The sequence below is a fragment of the Gadus chalcogrammus genome, chromosome 20 (genome assembly GCF_026213295.1).
Source record: "Gadus chalcogrammus isolate NIFS_2021 chromosome 20, NIFS_Gcha_1.0, whole genome shotgun sequence".
In the NCBI taxonomy this organism is placed as follows: Eukaryota; Metazoa; Chordata; class Actinopteri; order Gadiformes; family Gadidae; genus Gadus; species Gadus chalcogrammus.
The window spans coordinates 7,800,182-7,813,392 of record NC_079431.1 but is presented as its reverse complement, the minus strand read 5'-3'; the positions used below and the strand labels follow the sequence as shown (position 1 = coordinate 7,813,392).

At 41.7% G+C, this 13,211-nt stretch overlaps 1 protein-coding gene across 2 annotated transcripts; it reads left to right on the top strand.

Moving 5' to 3' along the window:
* The first annotated feature begins 2,153 nt into the window (after positions 1-2,153).
* Positions 2,154-12,962, top strand: gmppaa (GDP-mannose pyrophosphorylase Aa). Of its 2 annotated transcripts, XM_056579827.1 has the most exons (13): positions 2,154-2,282; positions 2,664-2,761; positions 3,052-3,155; positions 3,523-3,715; positions 6,085-6,144; positions 6,399-6,529; positions 6,803-6,817; positions 8,075-8,209; positions 10,326-10,423; positions 10,533-10,579; positions 10,969-11,061; positions 11,577-11,745; positions 12,413-12,962. In XM_056579827.1, the coding sequence occupies exons 1-13, from the start codon at positions 2,243-2,245 to the stop codon at positions 12,511-12,513; spliced, it is 1,284 nt and encodes a 427-aa protein (XP_056435802.1). In that variant the 5' UTR covers positions 2,154-2,242; the 3' UTR covers positions 12,514-12,962. The 2 variants fall into 2 exon arrangements, with proteins under 2 accessions (XP_056435802.1, XP_056435804.1); XM_056579829.1 differs by lacking the exon at positions 6,803-6,817 and having other exon boundaries at positions 2,155-2,282.
* Positions 12,963-13,211: the final 249 nt, after the last annotated feature.

Here is a 13,211-nt window from a genome sequence, read left to right as displayed (position 1 = left end):
GTCCGAGGTAAATTTCTTATTCTTTTCGAGCGATTTGAATGGCCAGAAAAATCAATTTTCTTTTAGCTATTTGAGGCTAAAAAATATATATTTTGCGAATTTCTTCAACAAGGAAAATGTATTTTAGCTCATATCTTAATATTACTTTCCACATGACAAGAAAATTACAGTTTAAATCCACTTATTGTGTCCATATTGGAGAAGATATTGGTATGAATCATTACCTACATTTCTTATGGTTTTAACAATGAAAAACTTTTTTCGCGTTGTTGGTTTCCATCAAAGTAGATGCCACAGCAGTAGCAGCAACAGCAGCGTATGTTTGATTTTGTTTGAGTTCTTGATCCGGTCTCAAAGCTGATCTCGGAGGGAGCCTGGAATAGACTTCATACAGGATGCAATGGCCTGTGATCATCCTGTTGTTGTTGTTGTTGTATACACCGTGCATAATAACAATTGAGAGAGAGAGAGAGAGAGAGAGAGAGAGAGAGAGAGAGAGAGAGAGGAAAATACAGAGTTAAAGGTAATATATAGTGTGTATAATGTGTGTGTGTGTATGGATGTATATTGTGTGTGTAGGTGTCCAAGGCAGGGGAGATGCTTGGTATTTCCACCTCCTCCATCATGCCGGTGAAGAACTACTCCAGTGAGCTGGACAGCAACAAAGACACCCACCTGCTGACGGCCGTCGATCTAATGCTGGAGTACGCCAACCTGTACTTCCTGGACCAGGCCAGTGAAGGCCCCAAGAAAATCGGATTTAAATCCAGAGCTCCACATTGTAGAATACACCTCCACTCATGGGCCAAAGTGGTGGTTCCAATCTATGTGTCATAAAATTATTGTAAGCCCAGACTTTTTTCCCCACACTTTGCTTTAACCAAGGTATCAATATCTGGCCGTAATCTCAACATCCTACAGAAATAGTCCACATAGTAATTTCCTTGCGGCTACTAAGTATTTGGCAGATCTGTTTCATTCCCTGCACGACATGTGTTGGTTGGGTTAAACTCAGGGTGGAAGTATGTGTTTATTGTTTTTCAAGAGAAAGATATATTCTCTCATTAAGATGGTTAGGTAATTTGTTGACATACATATAGCATAGGCTAGTTAAAAATGTAAATTCCTTCCTTTGTCTACAGGTGTATTATGGTTTGTATTTTGGAATCCTCACGCTCTCGCCTCAACAGAAGTCATGAGACCAACTGGAAGTATACAAAGTGGGTTTAACACTGTTAATTCTGAAAAAGGATAAATTATATCGAAAATCTGTTTTGATATAATTCACTATCAAAGTGTGTTGATCTGTTAAATGTTTGAACAAACTATTAACGACTAAATTGACGATGATTCAAAGTCTGAAGTCGTTGAGAATGGGTGAACCCAAAAAAGAAAGAAAGAAAGAAAGAAAGAAAGAAAGAAAGAAAGAAAGAAAGAAAGAAAGAAAGAAAGAAAGAAAGAAAGAAAGAAAGAAAGAAAGAAAGAAAGAAAGAAAGAAAGAAAGAAAGAAAGAAAGAAAGAAAGAAAGAAAGAAAGAAAGAAAGAAAGAAAGAAAGAAAGAAAGAAAGAAAGAAAGAAAGAAAGAAAGAAAGAAAGAAAGAAAGAAAGAAAGAAAGAAAGAAAGAAAGAAAGAAAGAAAGAAAGAAAGAAAGAAAGAAAGAAAGAAAGAAAGAAAGAAAGAAAGAAAGAAAGAAAGAAAGAAAGAAAGAAAGAAAGAAAGAAAGAAAGAAAGAAAGAAAGAAAGAAAGAAAGAAAGAAAGAAGAAAGCCCATGAATAAAAAATTGAGCAGTGCTTGCAGTACTCGGTTGACGGGAATATCGCCACCGCCTGGATGGCTCTGGTAAAGCACGTCCCATTAATACATCCATGTAGGTACCTTGTTCTGCTGCTCTGGGGGAGGTGGCCTGGTGGTGAAATATAAAACGTGCCACGATCCAAATAATGGATCTGGATCGTGGCAGCGAAAATAAGCCAGGTGGAACTCACTAGAACGAGTTCACTCGAAGTACTTATATTCCTATCATTCAAATAATTAAACCATGACGTTTGTAATTCATCTTTCTGCATGTAGATTTAAACCATACTCCTTTAACGATCAATATTTAAATAATTCTAAATCCAGTTCGTTTCTTTCCTTCAAACCGGAACAAGGAAGTGGACAGTGTGACGTGGATATGCACTTTCTACCGAAGCTGCACTATTCTGCCTGACAGGGACTGCCACTGTGTTATTTTATCAAAGATGTTGAAGGCGGTTATTTTAATTGGAGGTCCCCAAAAAGGTGAGGATGACCTACTTTCGTTAAACGATTCTACGAGCCACCGGCAGTTTTTGGTATTGGTAGTACTTGGTGGTTACATTGTAGATGTCATCGAGAAACAGCTGATCGTGTTTATATTTATAACGTAGCCTTATATCATTTAACTGAAAACAACGACAATGGTAGGACATGTACGACCAGCTGGTAAATAATATAAAGGTTAGAATAAAATACACGATTGTCCTACTGTGTCTCAATTCTTACTCATGACTCATCTAATGTCTCAACCGACCCACTTGTGGATCGTCTTTAGCCTTTTACTCTACAGGCCTACATGTGTTTTATCTTTAGGAATAACAAATAGCTCCAGTATTCAACCACTTAACCTGTTATGTTCTGCAGGGACACGGTTCAGGCCGCTTTCATTTGAGGTTCCTAAGCCTTTGTTTCCAGTGGCCGGGGTGCCTATGCTGCAGCATCACATTGAAGCATGCGCCAAGGTGGGTGTCTCACTTACTCTGTACTCTATTCTCAGGCAGCCAAATACAAAAATGTTCTTCGAATGTCTTGTCCTGTCTTGACAAGCAGGAACTCATATGAATTGTATACACAAGTTGAAAAGTTGAACATTGTAAATAATCCGATTATTGTCATCATCAATTTGTATAGGTCCAATCTCTGTCTTAAATGTACACGGGTAGAACTGCTGGATGCAGTAATTGAAGAGACACATGGTCAACTGCATTTTATCAAGCTGACATTTGTGTTATTTTTTTTGTTTTGATTTAAGGTACCAAATATGAAGGAGATCCTGCTTATTGGCTTTTATCAGCCAAACGAAGAGCTGACGAGGTTCTTGTTCACTTCCCAGCAGGAATTCAAAATCACCATAAGGTAAATGGAGTAACAGAATGGAAACAGTACAACAGATCTTGTGCTGTATCAATACACATGTCTTCAAGTATCCACTACAACAATACAGAGAAAATATTAAGGGTTAAAATCTAAAGAATAATGTAAAAGTATTTCATCCTTTTCACTATTAAACGTCACCAGATGGTCGATGTTTGTTATTTACAAATTCATAGAAAAAACCTGTAATTACATTACAGCCACATTTATATTTAATAAAAACGATACAATAATAACAAAATAAGACGTTGCATCGTATATAATAGAAAGGGAAGTCCGGCCAGTTCACCACAAACCGAGGTACTGTTTTACCCAACTCTGGACGTGTTGTCGCCCCGCTGGGTGTCAGGTACCTGCAGGAGTACGCAGCGCTGGGCACTGGCGGGGGCCTGTACCACTTCAGAGACCAGATCCTGTCGGGCGGCCCCCAGGCCTTCTTCGTCTTGAACGCGGACGTGTGCTCGGAGTTCCCCCTGCCCGAGATGCTGGCCTTCCACCAGGAGCACGGAGACCCCAGCAGCCTGGTCATCCTGGGAACGACGGTGAGCCCCTACAAACAGCCCCAGGTCTTCTGAAGCCTGATTAACGTGGTGGTCGTGGGTTGGGCAGACGATGAAAGGAAACATAATGACGCAGGAGATAAATACACCAGCCGCATTGTAGGTGGTTAGAAAAATATTTATTTACAAAAACACGAATCTGTCTATCTATCTATCTATCTCTCGATAGATAGATGTTGAATGTATGTATATGTATGTATATATATATATATATATATATATATCTTTTTGGCTCTATACACCACCACAATGGATTTGAAATTAAACGAACAAGATGTCCTATAACTGCAGACTTTCAGCTTTAATTTGAGGGTGTTTACTTCCAAATCAGGTGAACGGCGTAGGAATTACAACAGTTTGTATATGTGCCTCCCACTTTTTAATGGACCCAAAGTAATCTGACAATTGGCTGCTCAGCTGTTCCATGGCTTGGTGTGTGTTATTGCCTCATTATCCCATTTACAAGGAGCAGATAAAAGGTCTAGAGATCATTTCAAGTGTTCTATTTGCATTTGGAATCTGTTGCTGTCAACTCTCAATATGAGATCCAATGAGCCATCACTATCAGTGAAGCAAGCCATCATCATCATCTGGGTTTACATGTTTATATGTGGTCGATAGTGTTTAAATATGGTCGATAGGGTTTACATGTGGTCGATAGGGTTTACATGTGGTCGATAGTGTTTAAATGTGGGCGATAGTGTTTAAATGTGGTCGATAGGGTTTACATGTGGTCCATAGTGTTCACTCTCCACCTCAAGCTGGTGTGTGGTGAGCGTTCTGGCGCCGATTGGCTGCCGTGCATCATCCAAATGGGTGCTACATACTGGTGGTGGTTAGTGAGGTCCCCCCCCCCCCCCCCCTGTCTAGAAAAGCGCTAAATAAATTCAATGAATTATTATTATTAATTATCACACAAACCCATCAGAGAGATAGCAAAAACATTAGGTGTGGCCAAATCAACTGTTCAGAACATTCTTAAAAAGAAAGTACGCACCGGTGAGCTCAGCAACAGCAAAAGACCCGGAAGACCACAGAAAACAACTGTGGTGGATGACCGAAGAATTCTTTCCCTGGTGAATAAAACACCCTTCACAACAGTTGGCCAGATCAAGACCACTCTCCAGGAGATAGGTGTGTGTGTCAAAGTCAACAATCAAGAGAAGACTTCACCAGAGTGAATACAGAGGGTTCACCACGAGATGTAAACCATTGGTGAGCCTCAAAAACAGGGAGGCCAGATTAGAGTTTGATGGGAAGAGAAGAGTATGGAGAAGGAAAGGAACTGCTCATGATCCAAAGTATACCACCTCATCAGTGATGCATTGTGGTGGTAGTGTCATGGCGTGGGCATGTATGGCTGACAATGGAACTGCTTCCCTTGTATTTATTGATGATGTGACTGCTGACAAAAGCAGCAGGATGAATTCTGAAGTGTTTCGGGCAATATTATCTGCTCATATTCAGCCAAATGTTTCAGAACTCATTGGACGGCATTTCGAAGTGCAGATGGACAATGACCCGAAGCATGCTGCGAAAGCAACCAAAGAGTTTTTAAGGCAAAGAAGTGGAATGTCATGCAATGGCCAAGTGAATCACCTGACCTGAATCCGATTGAGCATGCATTTCACTTGCTGAAGACAAAACTGAAGGGAAAATGCCCCAAGAACAAGCAGCAACTGAAGACAGTTGCAGTAGAGGCCTGGCAGAGCATCACCAGGGATGAAACCCAGCGTCTAGTGATGTCTATGCGTTCCAGACTTCAGGCTGTAATTGACTGCAAAGGATTTGCAACCAAGTATTAAAAAGTGAAAGTTTGATTTATGATTGTTAATTTGTCCCATTACTTTTGGTCCCTTAAAAAGTGGGAGGCACATATACAAACTGTTGTTCTTCCCACACCGTTCACCTGATTTGGATGTTAATACCCCCAAATTAAAGCTGAAAGTCTGCAGTTAAGGCATATCTTGTTCGTTTCATTTCAAATTCATTGTGGTGGTGTTTAGAGCCAGAAATTTCCCAATATTTATGGACCTGTCTGTATCTATATATAATGCACTCCTAACCCTAACTCTAAATATAATAACAGTCCAACCGTAAACCTTTTCCTTTAGTACAGCAGGTTAAGCCGCAGGCACTTATGCTGCTGGAATGAAAGAGGATCCGAGTCTGAGATGCTTTGCCAGTATCAGAGCAACCTGCCCACTCTCGGGGGAACACCAGTTGCGCTCCGCTAGCAGCAATGCAGCAAACTGTCGGTGTCGGAGCATAATTCTTGTTATCTTTAGACGATGTAACCCTGTAAGGGATCGATTGATCCTGAACTTTTTTTTTTTGTGTGTCTTTGCTAGGCAAACAGGACGCAGTCGCTCAACTACGGCTGTATTGTTGAAAACCAGGAAACCAATGAGGTACTGATGCTGCCTCTCTTTGTCATCCTACAAGATCTCTCCTACACTTTCAAGGCCATTTCATAAAGATGGATCTGAATGTAATTAAAGTCATGTCTGTCTAAACACTTTACTGAATACATCATGGGCATCATAGATGCTGTATACATCATATATCATAATAATCTATTATTGGAAAATTCATTTCGATTAATTCTCTCGTTAAGTAGGCGCCTACTTTAATCTGGCCTTCCTTGTCCTCGGGGCCGCTTCAGGTCCTGCACTACGTGGAGAAGCCCGGCACGTTTGTGAGCGACATCATCAACTGCGGCATCTACCTGTTCACGCCCGATATCTTCCAGCACATCGCCGGCGTCTTCCAGAAGAACCAGCAGGACATTCTGTTGTGAGTCCCGTCTTCTCGCTCCTCCTCCTCCTCCTCCTCCTCGTCCTCCTCTTCTTCTTCTTCTTCCCCTCTGGCCTGTTCTCCAGTCCAGTGTCCCATCACGACACGGCTCTTCCCACAATTTCACATTTGTCCTTATTTTGATTCACTTCATTTGTCTTTTTTCTTCCTCCTTCTCGTCTGCTCTACAATGGTTTACCTCCCTTCCCCTCCACCGCCCCCCGACCCCCCTCCCCATCCCCCCATTCTCACCCCATTCCATACAATCATCAGGTATCCGTATGACGGGTGAGTAATGATACGCTGCGATGCTCGGCGTGTTTTGCAGTGTGCATAGTGTTAGCCGTGGTGTGCCGTTTGGTTCACAAGTAGAAGCTTGCGCCTCGCTCGCAGAGTAAACATCAGCAATCATCAACAATCAGATGATCAATAAGATGATCTTATTAAACCGAGTGGAAGTGTGTCTCATTTAAATCAGTCGATTATTACCTGGTGTAGCTTCACAAGTCCACCCATGATGGGTTCGCCCTGAGGTCGATAAAACAAAAAATCAACTTTAAGGAACAAAGTAATAAAGTAGTGCTTAATTCAAACCCTTTTGGAAGTAGCCAGGCTTCGTCCATACCCCCTCTGCTCCACCCTTCGGCCGCTATCCCTATGGACAAACTTCCATTGTGGAAGTCTGACGGCCCATTTTTAATCATATTCCTTTCATCCATATTTTAACACTCCCTTTCATCTTTTGGGGCTCTCTTAACACCCACGAGCGGGCGTGCTCAATGTGATGACTATGGAGAATGGAGACTCTTCCACTCTGGTTTTTATTTGAGATCTCCACAGATTCAGTCAATGGAGAATTTTCTTTGAACTGCAAGACGGCCATGACACATTCAGATACATGTATGCACTAGTAATCCGACTGGTGAACGTTGAGTTGTTCTACGTTGACACAAGACCAGGCCAGCCTCTTGTGCCTTCCAACACCTTTGTTTTGAATTGCTTATTGGTTTGCAATGGAGGCCCCTGGTCATATAAGGGGGAGTTAAACTACCAGTGGACACATGACCTGGGCGTGTCATTGTTAAATTGCAACCAAACACAACACTATCCAGAAAAGCCTGTTTGTTTGCAGTTTTTTTCTAGCGGGGGTTAGGACGTTTGGGGTTTGTTGTCTCTAGCCTTGTCTATCCTCTTTTAGCAATTACCTGTTTAGATTTGTTTTCCAAACAGTGAATTTTGTACTGGAACGCATGAACGAATGAATGAATACGGTTTAACCATTGAGCTGTTTCGTTGTACCTTGTCGTCGTGAAAACCCAAAAGATAAACGACAAAACGATTATTGCGGTGGCATGCGTGCCTGGACTCATGCAGTGTTGTGGAAAACGGGAGTAATCGAATGCACAACTCTGACACGTTTTTTTTGCCAAATATCATAGCAGCGGGTTATTGGTCGGGAAACACGAGCCCGGCCTCCCGGCTGGGTTTGGATGGCGGCAGGGCGGGAGTGCCACTGTGTGCCTAACGCTGCTCTTCCTCATCCAGAGAGGAGCCGGCCAACGGCTGGCACCGGGCCGCCGCCATCCGCCTGGAGCAGGACATCTTCACGGCTCTGGCCGGGCAGGGCAAGCTGTACGTGTACAAAACCCTCAGCTTCTGGAGCCAGATCAAGTCAGCCGGGTGAGTACTTCTACCACCAACTCCACCACCACCACCACACCTCTCAGAATTAAGGCCATAGCCTTCACGTCACTTCATAGGGTGTTTACTTTGGGTGTTGGCCTGATACGGATAGGATCTGCCGTGATACAAGTCTGTTGTTGGTAACATACGGATATTTAACGTGCGGTCCTGGATTTCAGATTTTTTTCTGCACATTCAGGTTTAGGTGGTATAGAACAGCCAGTGTTGGGGTAGTAACTCAAAAAAAGTAATTTGTTACTTATTACTAGTTACTTCTGTAAATTGTAATGAGATTACTTCACTAGTTACTGCATTTTAAAAGTAACTTCACTACTTATTACTTTACTTTCCCGTTACTTAATTTACTGTAGATACATGGACAAACATCATAGCCCTATCATCACTTAGTGTTTATTGTATAAATCTATACAAAATAGCATATGAAACCATATGAAAGGCAAGGCAAGGCAACTTTATTTATATAGCACTTTTCATACACAAGGCAGACTCAAAGTGCTTCACATATAAACATTCTCATACAATACAATTAATTAAAAATTAATTAATAGAAAAGATGAAAGAACGATATCCCTGTATGCACAAAGAAATGCCTCACTGTAAAATCCACAAACAACAGGATAAAGTAGCCTATGGTGAGGTCAATCAGTAGTAGGGCTGGGCGATATGGACAAAATCTTATATCACGATATGAGTAATTTTATATCACGATATGGATATATATCACGATATGGTATTTTTGAAGTAAATTAAAATAATAAATGGCTTAAAATAACCATACTTCACATTTGATCAGTTTTTTCTTTTATTTTGAACTTGAATTTCCATGCTCGCAAAGGAGTAAGTAGCGAACAATCTGTCATTAACTGCAGGGTCATATAGTGCAAACATCTTGTAAACAATGAACTGTTTTTTCAATACAAATAACATTTTTTTTTTAAAGGTGTGCTTCACACCTGCCTGGCTGTCAGTCAGTGCAGTGTAATATAAAATAAAAATCACAGCATCACACAAATATTTTAAATACTAATTATACACTGCATACTACATACATAAAATAAAGTTATGTGCTGTGCAAATAGCTGGTGGTAAAAATAGAACTGTTTCTTCAATACAAATGAGATTTTTTTTCAAGTTAACAGGTGAGTCTCACACCTGCCTTGCCAGTCAGTGCAGTGCAATATAATTTTTTTTTTTTTTTTCTCTGTATAAACGATATGGCCAAATCTCTCCCGGTAGACACTTTCATATCGTCCACGGTATGATATCGTCATATCGCCCAGCCCTAATCAGTAGCAACACACAAGTTTCAAAACACAGGCTTTGGGAAACTTGAGAACAAACTTAAGTGGTCAATGAAAAATATAAAAAGGTCACTTTATCCCATACAATTAAAACAGAAATGCACTTAAGCGGCGCTGACACAAGCTGTTACTTTATGTGGTCCAAAGGCTGAATGAACCGGATCTATTTCGCAAGCTATGACATCGTAAGTGTAACAAGTCTTCCTCTCACCCTCTTGCCTGCAAGAGCAGCCTTTTCAAGTTTTAAAGTAATGCTGTCTATCCAGTGCACCGTCATTTCTAAGTAACTTTTGTTGTTGGCGGACCAAATGTCCGCGGTGGTGGACACATGATCCAGGGAGGACTCGAAAATTATTTTGAGCTTCGATTCCATGTCGGTATAACACTTATAACACAGGTAATGGGAAAATGTCTTCCTGTCGGATGTCGGCAACGTGCGATTGGCCGATCGCTATGGCAACGTGCCGAGGCAAGCAGGCGCTCCAGACACAGAGGCAGCACGCATGCACGCACCACAACAGATCAGAACTTTACACGCAGGCAAATACGGCTTGGGTAATGCAGGAAAGCGCGTTACTATAGTCTAGTAAAGTAAAGTGTAGTTACCGATATTTTTAATGTAATGGGTTACTTTACTTCGTTACCCAAAACAGTAATATCGTTACTGTAACGCGTTACCCCCAACATTGAGAACAGCATATCTGCTTTGCGTTCAAACAACTCATTAACAAATAACAAGAGACTGGGCAGAAACGCATCTTGACCAGCAGATCTGATGTCTCTCCCGACAGGTCCGCCATCTATGCCAGCCGGCTCTACCTCAACCGCTACCACATAACCCACCCAGAGAGACTGGCCTGCAACCAGGATGGAGGGCCCAAAATAAGCGGTACATAGGCGGCCCTTTCAGTCTTTAAATCTCTTTAATCCTTTCCTCACCTAAATAACGGTACGTCTGCTGATGTGTGACGACATTACATTTCTGTGTTTGTGTTCAGGTACCGTCTACATTCATCCAACGGCCAATATTGACCCTTCTGCTGTGGTAAGGGGCCCAGATATTTTATACTGACTGTGCCTGTAATGGGCTGTGTCATGCTTCAGTCAACACACACACACACACACACCATAATGATGCATAATTTTAACGTCAAACAATGAGCCTTGGCCTGACTCACTGGCTGGCCCCTTTACCAGGTGGCATCTTTATTACATTTTTATGGTCACAATTAATGCAAAGTATCAGTATAGATATTAACGCTATACAACTGAATCTAGAAATAAATAAAGGCTGCTCATGTGAGACCTGAAGTGCAGGTTTAAGGAGACAAGGGAGTAAAAATAAATCCCTTTATAGATGCATAGAGGGATTAATAAAGGTTTCATGTACAACAACCCCCTCTTATTGCAATACCAACGTCTCTGTGTCCTCAGCTTGGTCCCAACGTGTCCATCGGGACGGGGGTGACCATCGGTGCCGGAGTGAGGGTTAGAGAGTCCATCATCCTGCACGGAGCCTCACTACAGGTACAGCTCCCCGGAGACATGCTTAGAGACCAGCTTAATGCACTTGACCTGACGCGGAGAAGCTAGGGCCTACTGCCGCCACACAGGGACACCCTGGCCCCGTTCACGCAAGCGTTTAGAATTTTACATCGGGATTTGAAAACTGTTGATTGATAAAACATTTGTCTAAAGTGACATAAGGGCTGAAATGTAGAGCAGTGTTTGTAAACCATTGACAATTTATCAATTATAGAAAATAGTTAATTTATGTTTTAATTTCTTGCAGAAACTATATTGTATAAATGGGTCACTGACCCTCTTTGCTCAGCCAATGCATGTGCCTGAATTAAACAATTTAACACTTGCATCTGGAGATGGTCCGCCAAAGGTTGGGAACCGCTGAAGTCGATATCCAGAGGAAGGGTACACAATACTAGCTCTACATTAGCTAGAGATCATTTCTCGTTTCTCATATTGATCGTGTGTGAGAGGACAGGTTTGTTCAGTTGTGTCAATAACCTGTCCACACTCCTCAGGATCATTGCTGTGTTTTGAACTGCATCGTTGGATGGGACAGCACCATTGGAAAGTGGGCGAGAGTGGAGGGAACCCCGAGTGACCCCAACCCAAATGACCCCTACGCAAAGATAGACAGCGAGACGCTCTTCAGAGACAGCAAGCTAACGCCATCCATCACCATCCTGGGTAACTAGAAGAGCAAAATTGTCATTACTGCTCACCTATTCCAGAAAAAAGGACATTCGGATCGTAATTGTTCAATCATTTAAAATAATTAATTTTCTAATGTTGGGAGTGACGATTTCTATTTTAAATGCCAACCAATAATCAAATGTTTGCCTTGCTTAAATAAGGCCTGAAAAAGCCAGTTTGATCGTTTTATCCGGTACAAATCACAAAGAACACAAGATATGCTCTGAGAACGACCTAACCCTCAGCCAGTTCAAATTTGTTGCGAGTGCTCTGCAAGACTGTGCCACTGGATGGCACAAGTGAGCAGGAACTGCATGTCTATGCAACTTTGGATCTCGCTCCTGATGATTTTGCAAGCGTACAATATCGGAAACGTCTGCTTAAAGCTTGTGAAATGAATGTTGACCCAGCTAGCAAATTTATAAAGTACACAAAATATATTTTCACTTTTATTCCGAAATCAATTCAGAACATGTTAGCTGAATTGCAGTTGCACTCGTTTCAATTTAACCTTGAAGCTCAATGAAGTCTAGAGGTTTAATGTTCTAGAAGAAAAAACATCTGTGCCACTATAATAGTGACGGTTTGTACATAGAGCAGTACTCAGTTTTACTACAAAACCAGCTGAACTGTAACTCACCATCGTGTCCTGTGCTCCTAGGCTGCAACGTGACTATACCGTCAGAAGTGATCATCCTGAACTCCATTGTCCTCCCGCACAAAGACCTGAACCGCAGCTTCAAGAATCAAATCATTCTCTAGTTCATCTTCCGCCTGCCGCACCCACCGAGTGTCACGATGAAGGATAAAGAACGTGCCGGCCCTGAACGCCGAGTTACTGTATATAGCATGTCACAACGGTAGAGGTATGGGACATTTATTAAGTGGGTCGTATGATAGATTTTTATAGATATATATATTTGTGAAGCCTCAAGTGTCAGCAAAGAGTACAGCAGTGAAATCATGCATAGTGATTCACCTTGAAGTGATGCCAGAACTTTATATTAGGATAGGATGACGTTTGTTAGTCTTTTAAAATAACAGCACACAGCCATGTAATATATTTGACTGGATGATAGATGGAATTGAGACATTGGACAAGCAAGGGTGACTTGACGACGGTTTGGGAACTTGCCAAATTCAAAGCCTTTTGTAATAATTAAATAAAAAGCAAAGTATTGTTGGTAACTTGTGTCCTCATTACAAGTTCATTTAGCCTTTAGGCCTTTTAACGGTTAGTCCCACCCCCCAGAAGATAAATAGGAGACGTTAGCATTTCAAAGCTAATCAAGGCCGCCTGCCTTCCTTAGATGTAAACTCACTAGGGGGGCTGGGATTGGGTGCTTGGGTATCCTGCGGCAGCTCAAGTAAGGGGCGTTTGATTCCATTACAACAGAGGTCGTTGCAATCAGAGGAAAGTGATCCGGTTATAGCGGTTGTACAAGATGAAAATATTGGGC